General features: G+C 35.8%; 1 protein-coding gene across 1 annotated transcript; it reads right to left on the bottom strand.

Moving 5' to 3' along the window:
- Window positions 1–9309: 9309 nt before the first annotated feature.
- Gm37797 (predicted gene, 37797) lies at window positions 9310–16192 on the bottom strand. Its single transcript, XM_030250670.1, has 4 exons — window positions 16144–16192; window positions 12947–13653; window positions 11054–11174; window positions 9310–9362 (listed from the first exon to the last, which is right to left on the bottom strand). The coding sequence occupies exons 1-4, from the start codon at window positions 16190–16192 to the stop codon at window positions 9310–9312; spliced, it is 930 nt and encodes a 309-aa protein (XP_030106530.1).
- Window positions 16193–17206: the final 1014 nt, after the last annotated feature.

Here is a 17206-nt window from a genome sequence, read left to right as displayed (position 1 = left end):
TGGGTTTGCCTCAGACCAGCATGACCCAGAGACAACTTGTTCTGAGAACTTCATGCTGTTGTGAACTTCTGCTCTGCTTATTGACCTCATAATCCTCTTAATCTAGGAATTGTCTATCTGTAGGTCTGTCTGTATGATTGCATGCTATGTATGTATTTGTATGTATGAAGTTATTGGAATCTGCCTTTTGCTTTATCCCCCCTCTCTCTTTGTGTGTGTGTGTGTGTGTGTGTGTGTGTGTGTGTGTGTGTGTGTGTGTGTGTATGTGTGTGAATTTTCTCTTTCCTTTTTGTTCTCACCAGTCCCTAAATGCTAAATGAGTTTTTTGGGTTTTTTGTTTGTTTGTTTGTTTGTTTGTTTTGCTGTCCCCCAGGAGTGCCAGCCCCAATGAATTAAGTTATGTTTTTTTAGAGAAAATTCTGCTGAGTAATTTCTCTAATCATACCCTCTTAGTGCTGACCTCTGACTACTGCTTTCATTATTGACCCTGATTGCCAATGCCACACCTTGCTGCCAGATCTTTGATATCACTTTTTGGTAGGAGATGTGTCTACTTATGGATCTATATGTGCTTGAACAATGTACTGATGTGAGTCTCATATTTATGGCAATGGTACTATGGTGTTCATTTTCCCTATAATCCTGGGGTATGACTTTCTTCTTTAAAAATAGAACAAAGTGGAGATGAGCATAATATAGGTTCATGATAGAAAATAATACTGTGAATATCTGGATCTATTTAGAAAAATAACTATGGAAATATTCAACATATATTTTACAAGTAATTTTTAGATTAATGTCCTTTTATTTTATGCTTCTGCATGTTTTATCTACATGTATGTCTTTCTACCATATGTGTATTTGGTGCCAGTGTAGGTCAGAAGAGTGATCTGGAACTGTAGTTACAGATAACAGCTGTCATGCAGGTGCTGGCTTGATAGCCAGCATGAGCTGCATGAGAAATCAGTGTTCTTAACATATGAGACTTCTCTCTATCCCTTTCTGCTCTTAAGTGGCAGGATCCAGGACCCCTTGAGCTAGAATTGACCTGAATGCCCTGCTAGCTTTCATGCTCCCAGGAGCCATACAAGCTTCTCACAGAGGGAATAATTGTACCAAGTTATGTTCTCTAGGAACCATATCAACAACCAGTATGGGCATAATAATTCTATGGATGCAGTAGTGGCACAAATACCTTGGTGGTAGCCTATAGCTCACTAATTGCATTCAAGACCTGCTAAACAAGAAGGATATCATACCTGGCACTGGAAATTGAGTTAACTACTCAGTGCTAGTGCAATAATAGTTATTTAATAAATAACCATTTATTTATTAAACTGGAACAATCTTCAACAATAGTTAGAAAATATTTGTCCTTTTATCCACAGATACATTTAGCTTCTCATAGAGTTTTTGTTTTCCTTTTGCAATAGACAGATAAAGACCATTTCAGAATATGATACACAGTCAAAATAGAAACATTTATAAAACACTCCTACACCTAAGACCCAGGGAACATTTCAGAGGAGTGGCAGAAAGAATGTAAGAGCCAGAGGATCAGGAAGTTTTCTTTCTGAAATTGTGTCTCTTAGTGACACAGAAGCTACACCCACATACACGTGACCACCCAGATGTAAGCTAAGCAAGGGACACCAACAAAAATGCCAAACAAGATGGGAGGAAAACACATGAGGCCTCAACTCTACACAAAGAACTATAGGCAAATGAGTAAAGCTGGGAGCAGGAGAGGTGGTTCTTTCCAGGGAAGAACACATCAACTGGTTGTCCAGTGTCAAAAGGTCAGCCCTGGAAACATACATACAATTAGCATTGTATTGACTGAACAGGTTCTATGTGGGGAAATGTGCATATATGCCCCTGTGTAGGGCAGATAGAATTCCAGCCCATCTAACTTTGTTGCTGTATCTTTTCCATGAGGGGCATACCATATGAGGCCCCCAATATTATATGTCATGTAATTGTCTACGTGTATAGTAGCAAGAGACACCTAATCTGATCTGTTGCCAACTTCTCTAGCCCACTGACTCTTGTTTACCTTTCTAAGTTTACTTTGTTCTGATTATCTTGTTCCTGAGTTACAAGGGAAGATTTTTGAAGAGAATCTTGGAGCTGGAGCCTCATAAGGAGATCTCTGGCATATTTATGTGAGTCACAACCTCCAGGATGTAAGGAAGACCTTCAAGTCAGGCCAGATAATGATATCTCCCTAAAAGTGGGAGGGGTAGTACGCTCAAGAATTTCCTGGAGAAAGGTTGGAAGAAGGCATAAATAATTCATAAGAAATTTCCCATCAACCCAATTTCCCCAAGTTGTACAAATACTGAAAACCTCCAAAGCTTGCAACAGGCAGAGATCAAGACTAAAATTTAGAGCACAATGGTGATTGTATCACATGGCTCAGCTTTGCTGGACCTTTGTCTAGGAGCTGTACTGGCTTTATGACTTTCACTGTTCTCATTAGACATGGCTGTGCCAATAGCATTACTAAATATGTCCACATGAATCACATTCAATAGACATTACCCAAATAGCTCCAAATGAAAGGCAGAGTTTGTTAAATTTTTTAATGGTAAGTGGTAAATATATGGTGTAAGAAAAGCATATGATACAAAAGTTCGAGCATCAAAATAAAGAGTTGAGGAAATATATGGATGTATCAGTAGTGAGAATGTGGCTGCAGTGATGATATTACCATCAAAGAAAGTCGGTCTCAGAACTGGGATTCACACTTGTATTGGTGCATTTAATTTGATTGCATTGCACTCATTCTCTGCCAAGCTGAAATATCATGGATGTAATATCAGGTGTATCATGTTAATGTTCTTGTAAAAGTATAATAATTACCTGTTTGGATGAGAGTGTTGCTGCAGTTTTATAATGTGTTATGTCTAAATATTTCAATTTGATTGCAGTTTTCATATGCAAAAAGATCCCTGCAGAAGAGGCAGTAGAAAGTTTGTAAGAGACAGAAGGGATGGAAGACACCAAGGAAACCAGGTCTTCTAAACACAGCAGGAGTGATGGTGCATATGAATTCACAGAGACTGTGGCAGTATGCATAGGGCCTGAATGGGTTTGGGCTTGATTGGGTCCAAGATCTGATAGAAGAAGCAGACCCAAGCCCCCATCATAACCCAGAAGCTCTCTTCAATTGGTAACTAACTACAAATGAAAAATTAACCCTGATATAGCTGTCTCTTGTGAGACTATGCCGGGGCCTAGCAAACACAGAAGTGGATACTCGCAGTCAACTATTGGATGGATCACAGGGCCCCCAATGGAGGAGCTAGGGAAAGTACCCAAGGAGCTAAAGGGATCTGCAACCCTATAGGTGGAACAACATTGTGAACTACCCAGTACCCCTGGAGCTCGTGTCTCTAGCTGCATATGTATCAGAAGAGGGCCTAGTCGGCCATCAGTGGAAAGAGAGGCCCATTGGACTTGCAAACTTTATATGCCTCAGTAGAGGGGAACGCCAGGGCCAAGAAGTAGGAGTGGGTGGGTAGGGGAGTGGGGTGGGAGGGTATGGGGGACTTTTGGGATAGCACTGGAAATGTAAATGAAGAAAATACCTAATTAAAAAAAAAGAACTCAATAAATTAAAAATCACTATCCAAAAAAAAAAAAAAAAAACGAAAGAAAGAAAGAAAGAAAGAAAGAAAGAAAGAAAGAAAGAAAGAAAGAAAGAAAAATTAGCTATTACACACATGTAGGCTTTCAGCTGTTTTATGCCTATTTGTATTCTAGTGAGAGAAAGAAAGAAAAAGTATGGATTTCGGTGGGTAGAGAAGTGGGGAGGATCTGAGAGGAGTTGGGGGAAGAGAACCATAATCAGAATATGTTGTATTAAAATATATTTTAAATTTAAAAAGGACAAAATTAAACACTTTAACAAAACATTGAGTTTCACATATAATTAGATTCAAATTAAAACTTCCATCTCTGCTTGAAAACCAAGACTAAAAGCCATTCAGCTTTTGTTAATGTCACACAAATAAATAAACAGAACTATAAACTTAATTATTTTGGTCACTCTGCTGTTTGACCAATTGTGTTTGAACTAACCATCATGCTTTGCACAAAGAAATGTCTCTGATGAGCTCTGAGAGCTGCACTAGTCTATAGGGAGAGATAGGAATCAGATAGGAATCAGTTAACAAATATGTTCACTTAGCAAGATAATAGTAGTAGGCTTGCTCCTTTGCCAGGGAGCCTTCCATCCACAGGTTCAATCATCACTCAGGCTGGGATGGGCTTTACAGCGATGCTGCTGCCTTTGAATAATTGATAATCTGTGAATAACTGAATAAACTCAGTGGCTTGTCAGTTTTATTGTGATGGAATCTTTGGTTTGTCAGTACCATGTCCTGAATGACAGAGATTTCTTCATATTTTCCCAAGAGAAGTCATAAAATGACTATGTATCCTATACATATTGGGTGCAATACTATACAGTTGTCTATTGTGCCCTTTTGATCACTAGTATAGTTTAACTCTGAAGGTTTTGTTGTTGTTGATTGTACATTTCAATGGCCTATCTAAGAATGTGAGCTCAAATGAGTGAATGAAAGAATGAATGAGTTTAATACTGAAGTCGTAGCTTTTATTTTATGAGGCTTGTATTGGTTAGGTTGAATTGTCGACTGGTCCCAACCTAGAGTTACCTGGGAAGGACATCTTGATGAAGGATTGTCTACATTGCCTTCGTTCATGGGCATATCTGTGGGAAAGTGTCTTAACTGATGTGGCAAGACACAGCCGACTGTCCAAGTTCATTAGGGAAATTTATCTCCATTTTTCTTTTTCTTGTTATGGTTGTGTCATCATTCAGTATAAGAATTAGGAACATTTGCATAATCTTTTATGATTCCCTCATTCTTATATTTTACAACCATGTATAACCAGGACTGTATAGCCAACACTATGAAGTTATAGTTTACCCCTCAATTATTCATAGCTGTCCTTGTCTGTATAACTTGAGGACTAAATTTGTAAAATGCTCTCTTGGGCAGTTTTTTCTTTTCCCTAAGAAGTAATATCTTCAGCATTGTTCACAACAAGAGTTACACCTGTCAAATCATTTTAAAGTTTCAAACTTTGGAAACTTCATACATTGAGTTCTTGTCCTTAAGGTACCTCTCCTATTGTCTTGATCTAGACACTAATGTCTTTTTAAAATTTTTATTAAATTTTATGTGTATGGATATTTTCCCTGCATATATATTTGCATACCCTGTGTTTGCTTGGTACTCATAAAGGCCAGAGAAGGACATTGGATACCCTGTAACCGGAGATAAAGATGTTTGTGAGCTACAATGTAGATTCTAGGAATTTAACCCCAGGTCTTCTGGACAATAATCCAATGCTCCTAATAGCTGTGCTATTTTCCATCCCCAGTAATTCCTTAACAGTTGCAACGGCTTTCTCACCTGCCTTGCCTTATCTTTCAACTTACTCATTGTATTTTTCTCTCCAAATGGATTACTTTTCACAGTAAGTAATGAGAAAGAGAAGTAAGCAGTAACTATGAAATGACCAGAATAGAATTCATTTCCTTTGCCATTACTTTCCAGTTGCACCTCACTCAAATTCTCAAGACTCCGGCCAGATTCACTCAAGGACAGTCAGTGTGTCACACAATCTTGTCCTATTGAAACTCCATTTTGCTGCCTTGTGCTATAAATCCTGGAGGAACATTTATGAATCCTATAGATTTCCTGTTTTGGTGTTCAGTACATAACTTTGAATTAGTTGTCCTAAGAGCATTGTCCCCCCCTATGGTCCAGAGAACTTCATTCTTTATATTTAATCATATTCATCTTCTACCCTGATTCTTCGAGATCCTCCACTTTCGTAACCACCCAGCTTTTTTTTAATTTATTTATTTATTTATTTATTTATTTATTTATTTATTTATTAGCAATCAAATAAAGTTGGTGTTGCCAGGGTTGGAAAGATGACTCAGTGGTTAAGAGCATTTTTCTGCTCTTCCAGAGACCCGAGCTTTCAATTCCTAGCACCCACATGGCAGTTCACAACTGTCTGTAACTCCTTTTCTAGAGGATTGACACCCTCACACAGATATAAATGCAGTCAAATCACCAATGTACATAAAATAAAAGCTAAATTATTTTTAAAAGTTGGTGCTGCCTATATATTTTTATATGTGTAGCCTTCCAATGAAGTATAGTTAACCCACCATTGCCTGTATCCTGAAATGAACTGAGTTTCCTTCCTCCTGAAACAGTTGATTGCAATATTAATTAAGTTAGTTGCAAAGACCTCTCATGCACGCAGATTGTCAGGATTAATATTTTTTCAGAGACCAACCTTCTTTTAATTTTCATTTTTTATTAGATATTTTCTTCATTTACATTTCAAACGCTATTCTGAAAGTCCCCTATACTCCCCCACCCCCGCCCTGCTCCCCTACCCACCCACTTCCACTTCTTGACCCTGGCGTTCCCATGTACTGGGGCATATAAACTTTGCAATACCAAGGGGCTTCTCTTCCCAGTGATGGCCGACTAGGCCATCTTCTGCTACATGTGCAGCTAGAGACATAAGCTCTGGTTGGTTCATATTGTTGTTCCACCTATAGGGTTGCAGACCTCTTCAGCTCCTTGGATACATTCTCTAGCTCCTCTATTAGGGGCCCTGTGTTCCATCCAATAGATGACTGTGGGCATCCACTTCTGTATTTGCCAGGCACTGACATAGCCTCACATGAGACAGCTATATCAGGGTCCTTTCAGCAAATCTTGCTGGCATTTTCAATAGTGTCTGCATTTAGTGGCTGATTATGGGATGGATCCCCGGGTGGGATAGTCTCTGGATGGTCCATCCTTTCATCTTAGCTCCAAACTTTGAGACCAAACTTCTAAGTGGTATTCCAAGATATAGCCAAATAAACTTGAAAATGTATGGAAATGATTGTCCAAATATCTTGTACATTATACTTTTATTCATTCCCTCACATATCAAAATTTACCTTAACAATATTTTCTTTCTTAGAGTGGAAAGGGCCTATACTTCAAGATGTTCACTCTGTATAGACTATAATGAAGAGGTTCTCAACCTATGGCTTGTGATGTGTGTGTGTGTTAAACAACCCTTTCACACAGTGTCCATATATCAGATATCCTTCATATCAGATATTTATATCATGATTTATAGCACTAGCAAAATTATAATTATGAAGTAGCATTGAAAATAATTTTATGGTTGGGGTCACTACAGCATGATAAACTGTATAAAGGGTCATAGCATTAGGAAGGTTAAGAATCACTGCTGCATTAGAATGTCTTAATGTGACATATTTAATATTAATTTTATGTGAATATTTAGTAATGCAATCTAATTGTGCCAAATTCATTGTGCTTTGGTCACTATCTTAGTATATTTGCCATAGCAAAGACAGAAAACACATTTTTTTTTTTGCCTAAAGGTCTAGCTAAATATAAAATATGAACTTACCTCTTGCCTTAGAAAAAATTAGAAAGTTTGTAGTAAACTTAAAGTTAGAAAATGGGAATTTAAAACTTTCTTTATTTTCAAGGTATTTTACTAAATGTAGTCTGTTGGTATAAAATTATGGATGTAGTCTCTATTTCTATAAATATCATTTAGATTTTTAAATTAATTTGTCAATCATTCAGAATAAGGTATATACCTTCAAAAACAATATTATATGCCTTCCAATCCACAAATATATACTGGATGCCTTTTAATTTATTATGGCCTTGAGTAATTCTCAGTAATGATTGGTAGGTTTGAATGGACAATTCTTTTGCCTCTTCTGAAAAATATATTCTTTTAGATACTACTCTTCCTTTCTCTCTCTCTCTCTCTCTCTCTCTCTCTCTCTCTCTCTCTCTCTCTCTCTCTCTCTCTCTCTCTCTCTCGGCTTTTTAGACAGGGTCTCATTATTTAGACATGGATGTACTGAATGTCCTCTGTAGATTAGTGGTCTCACACAGAGATCTGTCACCCTCTGCCTCCCTGAGGTTGGGATTAAAGACATGCCCCACTATGCCTGGCCAGCAATTGTTTTCTTGATTTTATTTTTTAGATAGTTTATGGTACATAATGACATAACCAAATTTTATGTGTTGAATTTGTATCCTGAAACTTTTCAAAGTATAGTAATATGTTGTAGTAATTGTGTGTATGTGTAGCACTTTTTAGGATTTTCTTCATATATTATTGTATCATTTATGAACATGAGCTAATTTTATTCTTTTGTGCAATTTGGATGCCTTCTTTCATTTTTTAACTTACCTAAGTAATCCATTCAGAACTTCTGATACTACATCCAATAAAACTTGTGAAAGCCTGGTTTATTTCTGACTAGAGAGGATCAGAAAAGCTTTTACTGTTAGTAAGATTAAGTTAGCATTTGTTTTTTTGTTATTATAATGGGGAAACCATTTAATCTCATATTTTGAGTGATTTTATCATTTGAAATAATTGTAATGCCATGTGTGATGATCATGTTTTTCTTTTTTTTTTTTTTTTCTTAAGTGTATCACATTGATTTCATGCTGAACAATTGTTGTATTACAAGAACACTCTACTTGGTAATAGTGGCTAGATTTTATATTTTAAACTACATTTACTTGTTTATTTCTGTGTTTATTTGTGTGTGTGTGTGTGTGTGTATGTGTGTGTGTGTGTGTGTGTGTGTGTGTGTATGTGTATGTGTGAAATTTCATGTGTGGGGATCAAAGGAAAACTTGTATAGTTAGATTTCACCTTTCAGTCTATGGTTCCTAAAGATCAAAGCTGGGTTTTCAGGTTTGGTGGTAGCACCTTTACTTTTTGAGTCATCTCAATAGCCTCTAATCCTCTCACTATCCTGGAGAATATGGGTTCCTAGCATATCACTAAGAATTATATGAGTGAATACTTAGGAAGAATGTTGATCTGTGCTGTTTTGTAGAGGGTCTTTGTCTACCATTATCATCAGAGTAATATTGGCTTTATGGGGGGAATTATCAAGTGTTTCCCTGTTAATATTCTTTGTATGGATTTGAGAAGGATTAATGTTAATTTTCTTTTAAATGCTTGGTGTAATTCCATAGGGCAACTATATGACCTATAAGTTTTTTATTATTGTTCAGTATCTATATCTGTATCTATGTCTATCACTATCCATATATTTATATCTATATCACGTTTGTTCATTTTCCTTCTTTACTTTTTCTACTTCACTTATATCACTCAGTTTATTAATATGCACTTGCTTATCGCATTCTCTTATAAAACACCTTGTAACGCCCTGGAGTGTCATTTCATTGAGGCTTCTTTAAGTCTACCAGAGATTCCTAAAATCAGGATTCCTAAAATTAAAAAAAAAAAAAACAAAACAGACACATTATATTTTGGAGGCAACCCTGAAATTCTCATGTGTTGGCTTAGGTACTTAAGTAGAGACTTGTGTTCACAATGTTTTGAAGTTTGGGAAAGGGAGATATCAAAGACACTAATAATGTTTGGAAAAGTATACACACACAAAAATTGAGACCCCCAGAAGCTATTTTTGAACCAATTTTATTTGAAGTGAATGGAACAAGCTAAAAAATAATGTAGACTCCATTATCCATGGAGCACCATGCTTTCTTCACACTTCAACTTTCCAGGAAAGCCACTGAGAAATAATCAGAATTGTAGGTAGAATTTGAGGTTACAAATAATTTGATTCATATGAACATCTAGCATCTCCCCTCATGGTTGAGAGTCAGCTTCCCTGTACTCATCCTGAAAATACAACGAGAGAACTCAAGTCATTGCGGCACCAGTACAAAGAGAAGTGTGATTATTTGATCACTCAGGAAATCACTCAGGAAAAGTAGGCTAAGCTGCTGGGTTCTATGGTTCTCATTGACTACTCTGAGGATCTATACACTTTGCTTCTGCAACTGCTCCTCTCTGGACCTGGTGTTTTTAATCAATCATATAAGAGAATTGGTGTGTAAGATTGTCTGTAATTACAACTGCTTGCAAGGGGTGCAACACTGACAGTTAAGTAACTACTAAATTCTACATCTCTTGAAAACAGAAATATTATTATCTTGCTGAGCATTCAAGAATTCTAAAAAGTTACTTTATAACTCCTTCTTTACCAGTTGCTACATCTTAAACCTTTTTTATTGAATCATATTTATTTCTATTCTATGTATGTGTATAGTGAGGGGTGGTGGTGCAGATGTGTTCCATCACACATATACAAAGGTCAAAGTAGACACACATGCAGGAGTACCTTCTCTTCTACTATGTGGGTCCCTGGGATGGAACCAGTACTCTCAGTCTTGGAGGCAAGCACATTTACATGATGAATAACCTGCCTGTCTCACATGTTACAATTCCTAAGCAGCATAAATCATTTTATTTCTTGTAAATAGCACATAGCATCTATAGATGGTTCATATGGCTCACCAAATTTAACATTTTGTATCATTATTATTAGACTCTCATTTTTAAGCAACAACATCTACTTCAGGGATTTCCTAGTGTTTGTTCTTTGACAGTTTTATTTACAGGAATTTCTGAGTCTTTATTAATTAATTGTTTTACTTTCAAATCTTAAATCACTGTCTGGTACATGGTAGATATTAAGAAATATTTGGTAAATCCACAACTTGAAGTGGCTTTATCCTACAATAATTAGATTAATAAACACCATTCCCCAAGACTTAATTAAATATATAGTTCAACTATTATGTATCTTGGGGCTAAAGATGTGCCTCAGTGGTAAAGAGAGTTTGCTGCTCTTCTAAAGGGCCAGAGTTTGATTCCCAGGACCAACATTGTGTAGCTCATAAACCCCTTGTTAACTCCAGGTCTAGGGGATCTGGCAATCTCTTCTGGCTTTCTTTGACACTTACATACATACACATAAGCTTTTTAAAAATTAGCTATCTTTTAAATATTTAAATAGATGAACAATAGCCAAAATTTAGAGAAAACTATATAAACATAGAAAACATTATTTTCTCCTCTAACACTGAAAAGGAAAACAAAAGATTCTCACCTCTTTGCTTTCTTAAATACAAAGGGGTTTCCATCTGTTTTCCATCAGAATGGCCAACTGGTTTGTGAATGGGGTCATACTTTTTATTTCCAGTTAGGCCCTTGCTGTTCATGCTTCCAGCCTGCAAAAGACAAGGAAGATCATCAGGTAAGAATGGAATGATTAATTTGATTCAAACAACAGTAAGAAAGACATTAATTGCTCCTTTAGTATTGAGAAGCATTATTATTTTTTATTCATATTATTCCCTTAACATATCCAATACAATAAATCTATAGATCTATAGGGCTATGTGAATGTTTTGAGAGAACAATATGCTTTGACCTATTTTATAACTCTAGGTATGGAAGCATAGTGCTTTCAGATTCAGTCCTTACACAGGAATGCATCAACTATCTAATCAGTGTATATATATATCAAAGTTTGTAACACGTAAGCAGTAATTTAATTCTTTAGAGATAAATCTGAACTCTAAAAGGAAAAAAAACATGTCTGAGAGAAGCCACACTGACAAATGTAGTATTACATAGGGTTTATTAATTTTTCCTGTGTCAGTGAAAGAAAGATGTCAAAGGAATATGATTGTGCATAATTCCTTTACATAGTAGTTAAATATTTCTTTGTGTGTAAATTACTAAACATCAAAAGTCTGGTAACATAAAGTTTTGACTAGTTCATAAGAACAGACATTACTAAAAATGGTGAGATACTTTTTGTCTAAAGTTTATAGACTTCTTATGATGGTGATTAATTCATATATATATATGTATATAATTATTTCTTCCATTTTTAGACTCATTATAAACTTGTCAAAGTTGTATGCTATCCCGCCGACTTCAGAGACCTTCTGATGGTATCAAGATAGATGATGGCTATCTTTCTGGAAGAATAATACTTTATATCAACTAATCCATACTAAGAAGAACAAATTCCTCTGAAAGGAAGTTGAAGATAAGTCATTTGTAATAAAAAGTTAATCTTTCTTTAAAATTAGATAAAAGACATAGTTTAACAAACTAAGGTCTAAGTAAAAAAATGGCAGTCATGGTAAGTAAAAAATTCCAAGTTGTTGATAGATACAATCAGGAAATCCCTGATAAAAGAAGGCAAGAGAGGGAAAATCATAGCAGGAGCCAGAAGAGGATGCAGGAGACATGCTGGGCATAGGGATACTTAATGGTGCAACGATGACTCACAAGCATCAGTTCAATTTACTGACCAAATCAGGGAGCCAATTATTATGTCTCACTAACTGTAGACTATAAGAATATAGGTTAAGAAGAAATTATATTGGTTTCTTTTCTTAGTTACATGTTGGTGATTGAGTTAAAACTATAGATGATTAGTTATAAAAAAAACCAACATAACTTGTATGATGCAGGAAATGATGATCTGGGAAATATTAGTGAGCTCTCAAAGGACTGTGGTTTGGATGGCATGTGAACATGTCCAATTTGAAATGACATTGGATGAGAAAATCACATTCAGGAGTTGGAGTTGCATCTTCTAGTTGACTATAACCACTAAAGAATTTTGATTATCATTTCACTTGGATTATCATGTAAATTACTTCCGCGGTTACAGTTGGAATTGAAATGGGTATGAAAGTTAGTCCTGAAAGGGATGGATTCAGTTGATCGGATTCTGAATGAATGCAGCTCAGGCACAAGGGTTTGGATGGAAGGTGATAGAAAGTAATTGGAGAGAAATGGTCTAACAGAGAAAGTCCCTCAGTGATCATAAATGTGAAATTGACATTGATTTCATTTTGCTTTAGTCAGTGGCATTGCAAAGCATCATGAATTTATTGTATTCAGTTAACTATCATCAGGCTTGGGAAAACAATGACTGAGGTAAAGAAGTTTAAAGAATAAAATAGACATCAATACTAACCTGTATCCCCATTGTATTATCCTTTGAAAGGCTATCTACGTTTTTCCTTTCTTCTTGTTTATACAAAGACCTTGGTTTCCTTTGTTGGTTAGAATGTTCTGGTTTCCCTTGTTGACTAGAGGATCCTGGTTTGCCTAGTTGGCTGGAGGATCCTGGTTTGCCTTGTTGGCTAGAGGATCCTGGTTTGCCTTGTTGGCCAGAGGATCCTGGTTTGCCTTGTTGGCTAGAGGATTCTAAATTCCCTTGATAGGAAGACCCAGGCTTGCCTTTATTGCTAAGTGATGCTGGTTTCCCCTTTTGGCTAACAGAGTCTGGCTTGTCTTTAGGCAATGATGGCTTCCCTTTTTGGCTAGGAGACCCTGGCTTTCCTTGTTGACTAGACAACTCTGATTCTTCTTGCTTCCCTTTTTGATTAGCTCCCACTAGGTTCCCTTGCAAAATCAAATCACTGGGCATCCCAGGCTGGTTCAAAATTTCTGGCTTTCCTTGCTGATGACTGTTTACTGGTTTCCCTGCCTGGTTGGAATATCCTGGTTGTCTTTGCAGAATTAACATCCCTGGTTTTCCCTGTGTGAGACTACCTCCCTGTTTGTTAGATTCCTTCTCTCCTCCAGAATTAGCTTCATTTTTTGTCTCTGCAGTAAGTGCAGGCTTTTGATTCTCTTGTAGCTTGAAAATACTTGGTTTTGAGAGCTGGGCAGAAGCCACTGAAATGATAAAATAAGAAAAAGAAAAAAGTGGAATTATTTTAATAATTCAAAACAAATAATTTGCCACAAGAGTGAGTTTCTATCACATAACTTCTTGATTTAAAATCAACTCTAAAGTGGAATTTTCCTATCTTTTCTCTCATGTTGACTATCTTGTTTCCTCTGTTTTCTTTAATAAATCATAATTTTCAAAAAGCATAGCATCTAAAACGCCCAATATCAGTCATGCTGATGGTTATATGTTTTGGTCAAATTGTAAGAAGTGATATATACTACACATATTTCTTGGTATGTACCCTCTATTTCAAATTTTATTTCATTCATATATGTTCCAGTAGTACCATGTGGTTTTTTTTGTTTGGTTGGTTTTTTTGTTTGTTTGTTTTTTTACAGTGGCTCTGTCATGCAGATTTAGGTCAACAATTTTGATTCCTCCAATTCCTCTTTCTTCCTATCAATATTTTGGTATTTGGGACATAAATTTTTCATATAAATTTCAGTATTTGTGTTCTTTTTCTGTTAAGGAAGCCCTTGTAATATTAAAGTGAATTGCATTGAATTAACTTGCACAATGTATCCATTTTCATAATATTAATTCTGTCAATTTATGAACATGGATGTTATTACTATCTCCTAGAACCCTCTATATTTGTTCAGTATTTTAAAATGTTTATTGGCGAGGTCCTTTATTTCCTTTGTTAGATTTATCCTAAGGTATTGTACTTATAATTTTAAGTAAAAATATTAGAGAATTTCATATAACATATCTTGATCACATTCAGTCCCCATTCATCTTTTCTACTCCCTTATCACCTTCATATTCTTTTTTATTGGCTAAGAGGACATAAAATTTTGCATTTTAACAGTAGCTTGTGAAATTAAATTTATAGGTTAAAAGTCAGATGTGGACTTTTGATGGTAAATATGATAATTAACATATCAAATCATGCTGGACATAGTTGCATATATCTTTCAACTGAGCAGTGGGTGGCATAGTGAGGAAGATTGCATTTAAGCCTACCTTGGTTGCATATATCTTTCAACTGAGCAGTGGGTGGCATAGTGAGGAAGATTGCATTTAAGCCTACCTTGGGATAGCAGGAGTAAACCCATCTTAAAACAAAATATGCATCATATTATGTTAGGGCCACACATTTAAGCAAAATATTCATAAAGTAATTCTCATCTCATTTATTTTGGTTTAAAATTACTTTTCTCAATTTACAAATCCCAGTATGTGCTTGGCCTCTGTATCATCTCACCTCCCAAGCTCATTCCATTGCTACCTATAGTCTTAGCATGCTCTTTCTTCTGTCATCAGTATATTTAGTACATTCTGTCACCTAGAGAGACACTCAACATTCATGTCAGGAGCTTTTGTCCTAATCAGGGGTTCAGGGATGGATTTTATCTGTCCTAGCCCCCAAAGCATATATGCTTTTCTTGTTCCTCTTCTCACTCTGTTCTTCAGTTCTATTCTGATTTTCATACTTAGTTTATATATTCCCCAATTGCAACCTCCACACAGTTATGGCCCCAATCACTTTCAGTACTATCAAAAGACCTGTGTTTTGAATGGGCTGCATGTGATTGCTCTTGTCTTCAGTAAGATAACATAGCTCTGCAGTATCTGCAGTATGAAGACAACCTCTACTTCTTTTTCTACAGGTACAGCAAGCATTAAACCCTAGAAAATTTTTTGCTATTCCTTTATTCTAGGATATAAGAAAGGTCATCCAAACTTTGCAGTTTGCGAGTAAGTTATATCATTTCCCAGTTCTGGAGACTGAATTCTGAGGCACATACATGCTAAGCATGAAAACTATTACTCAACACAGTTCTTTTTAAACTTAGTACATTATGATCATTATCTTAATATATATTGAAATATCATATTAAGATAAATGTATTAAGATACTAAAATTTTCTCATTGTTTGAGAAATTAATATATCTGTGCTAGAGCTTATATTTGAAAACAACTATGTTAAAATATGGAATACAAAATACTAGTATCAGACACCTACAAAGAGATCAAATAAGGGCAACTGTTGTAATCATCTCTATAATACCTTAAGTAAAAGGAAAGTATAGTTATTTCTATTCTATAAGAGACTTAAACACCTTAAGCATGTTAGAGAAATATAAAAATTCATTATTAAAATACATTTTTAAAATTTGCTCATATGCCATTTTATCATAACATAGCACCATCGTTTTATGGGACATGAATGTAAACATTTATGTTCTCTTATAATATTTTTAGGCTGACACTATCTTTGTATTCTAAGCCTTTCTCAACCCCTTATTCTTGCTTCCTCCAACCACAAGTCTTCCACTGTTGTTACATCCAGTGACCATTTTATACATATATATCTATGTTTCTGAAATTACTTTTGATTCTGATACAGCATCAACTCCTCATTCACAAATTCTGTCGAAAAAGAAATTCTGTCTGGAAAGAAAGTTGTCAGCTGCAGCTTTCTTACCTGAGAACACAACCAGGAACATGAACGGAAGAAACATTAAGCCTCCCATAACGGAGCCAATAGATTCACACTTGGCTGTTGGGCAGCTTAAAAGTGTACTCTTCTGGAGCTCCTTTCTAAATAAGCCATGCTCACCACCACCATGTTATATATTTGAAAATCTCCCCACCCTTTTTGCTAAACACTGTTACTGTCTTGAAAAATTACACACTAAACTTTCACAAACGAAGGTGTTTCTTGAATTTGAGCTTTATATGCCAACTCCTATAAATATCCAAACTTTAATATGCGTCTATCAGATTATCCTCTCCTAGGATGAAAATGGTGAGACATACCTGGGGAAGAGAAGGGATGAATTCATTGTTCACTTCTTTATTGTTAGGGGGTGGCTTATTGTTAGTTGGTGTTGCTATTCACTCTACAGGTTTATATGTCCATGATAGAGAGAGACCTTCAAGGCATTTTCCCTCAACTGAATTATATACCTATAACTTACCTCAAATTATATATTAAAAACAAGTAAAATGCATCAAGTATTGGTCATTAGTAAGTTATGAATGCATTCAGTGGGGAATGATGACATGTAATGTGTTTTTATGAGTTAGCAAGGGACAATAGTGTTCATGTTGGAGGAATAACATTACATTGTGTCCTTTTCATCTTAGGTTATAACAGCAGACAGAAACTCATGTGAAATTTACCTTCTATCTTGGGGTAATTCTAACCGAACAAGTGAAAGATCTGTATGACAAGAACTTCAGGTCTCTCAATAAAGAAATTGAAGAAGACCTCAGAAAATGGAGAGATATCCCATGCTCATGGATTGGTAGGATTAGCATAGTAAAAATGGCCATCCTACCAAAAGCAAACTACAGATTCAACACAATCCCCATCAAAATTCCAACATAATTCTTCTTAGACATGGAAAGAACAATTCTCAATTTCATGTGGAAAACCAAAAAACCCAGGATAGTGAAAACAATTCTTAACAATTAAAGAACTTCTGGGGTGGGAGGATTCACCATCCCTGATCTCTAGCTATACTATAGAGCAATAATGCAAT

Source organism: Mus musculus, chromosome 18 (genome assembly GCF_000001635.26).
Source record: "Mus musculus strain C57BL/6J chromosome 18, GRCm38.p6 C57BL/6J".
Classification (NCBI taxonomy): Eukaryota; Metazoa; Chordata; class Mammalia; order Rodentia; family Muridae; genus Mus; species Mus musculus.
The sequence above is the reverse complement of the archived record's forward strand: the minus strand, read 5'-3'. Positions and strand labels throughout refer to the sequence as shown.

Bases quoted from the DNA above. Each gene is read 5' to 3' on its own strand.
- Gm37797 (XM_030250670.1), bottom strand. From the start codon at position 16,192: ATGGGAGGCTTAATGTTTCTTCCGTTCATGTTCCTGGTTGTGTTCTCA. The intron at 11,175-12,946 runs GTTAGTATTGAT...TGTCTTTTGCAG, and splicing joins ATAATACAATGGGGATACAG to GCTGGAAGCATGAACAGCAA. The intron at 9,363-11,053 runs GTGAGAATCTTT...TTTTAATTTTAG, and splicing joins GTATTTAAGAAAGCAAAGAG to GAATCCTGATTTTAGGAATC.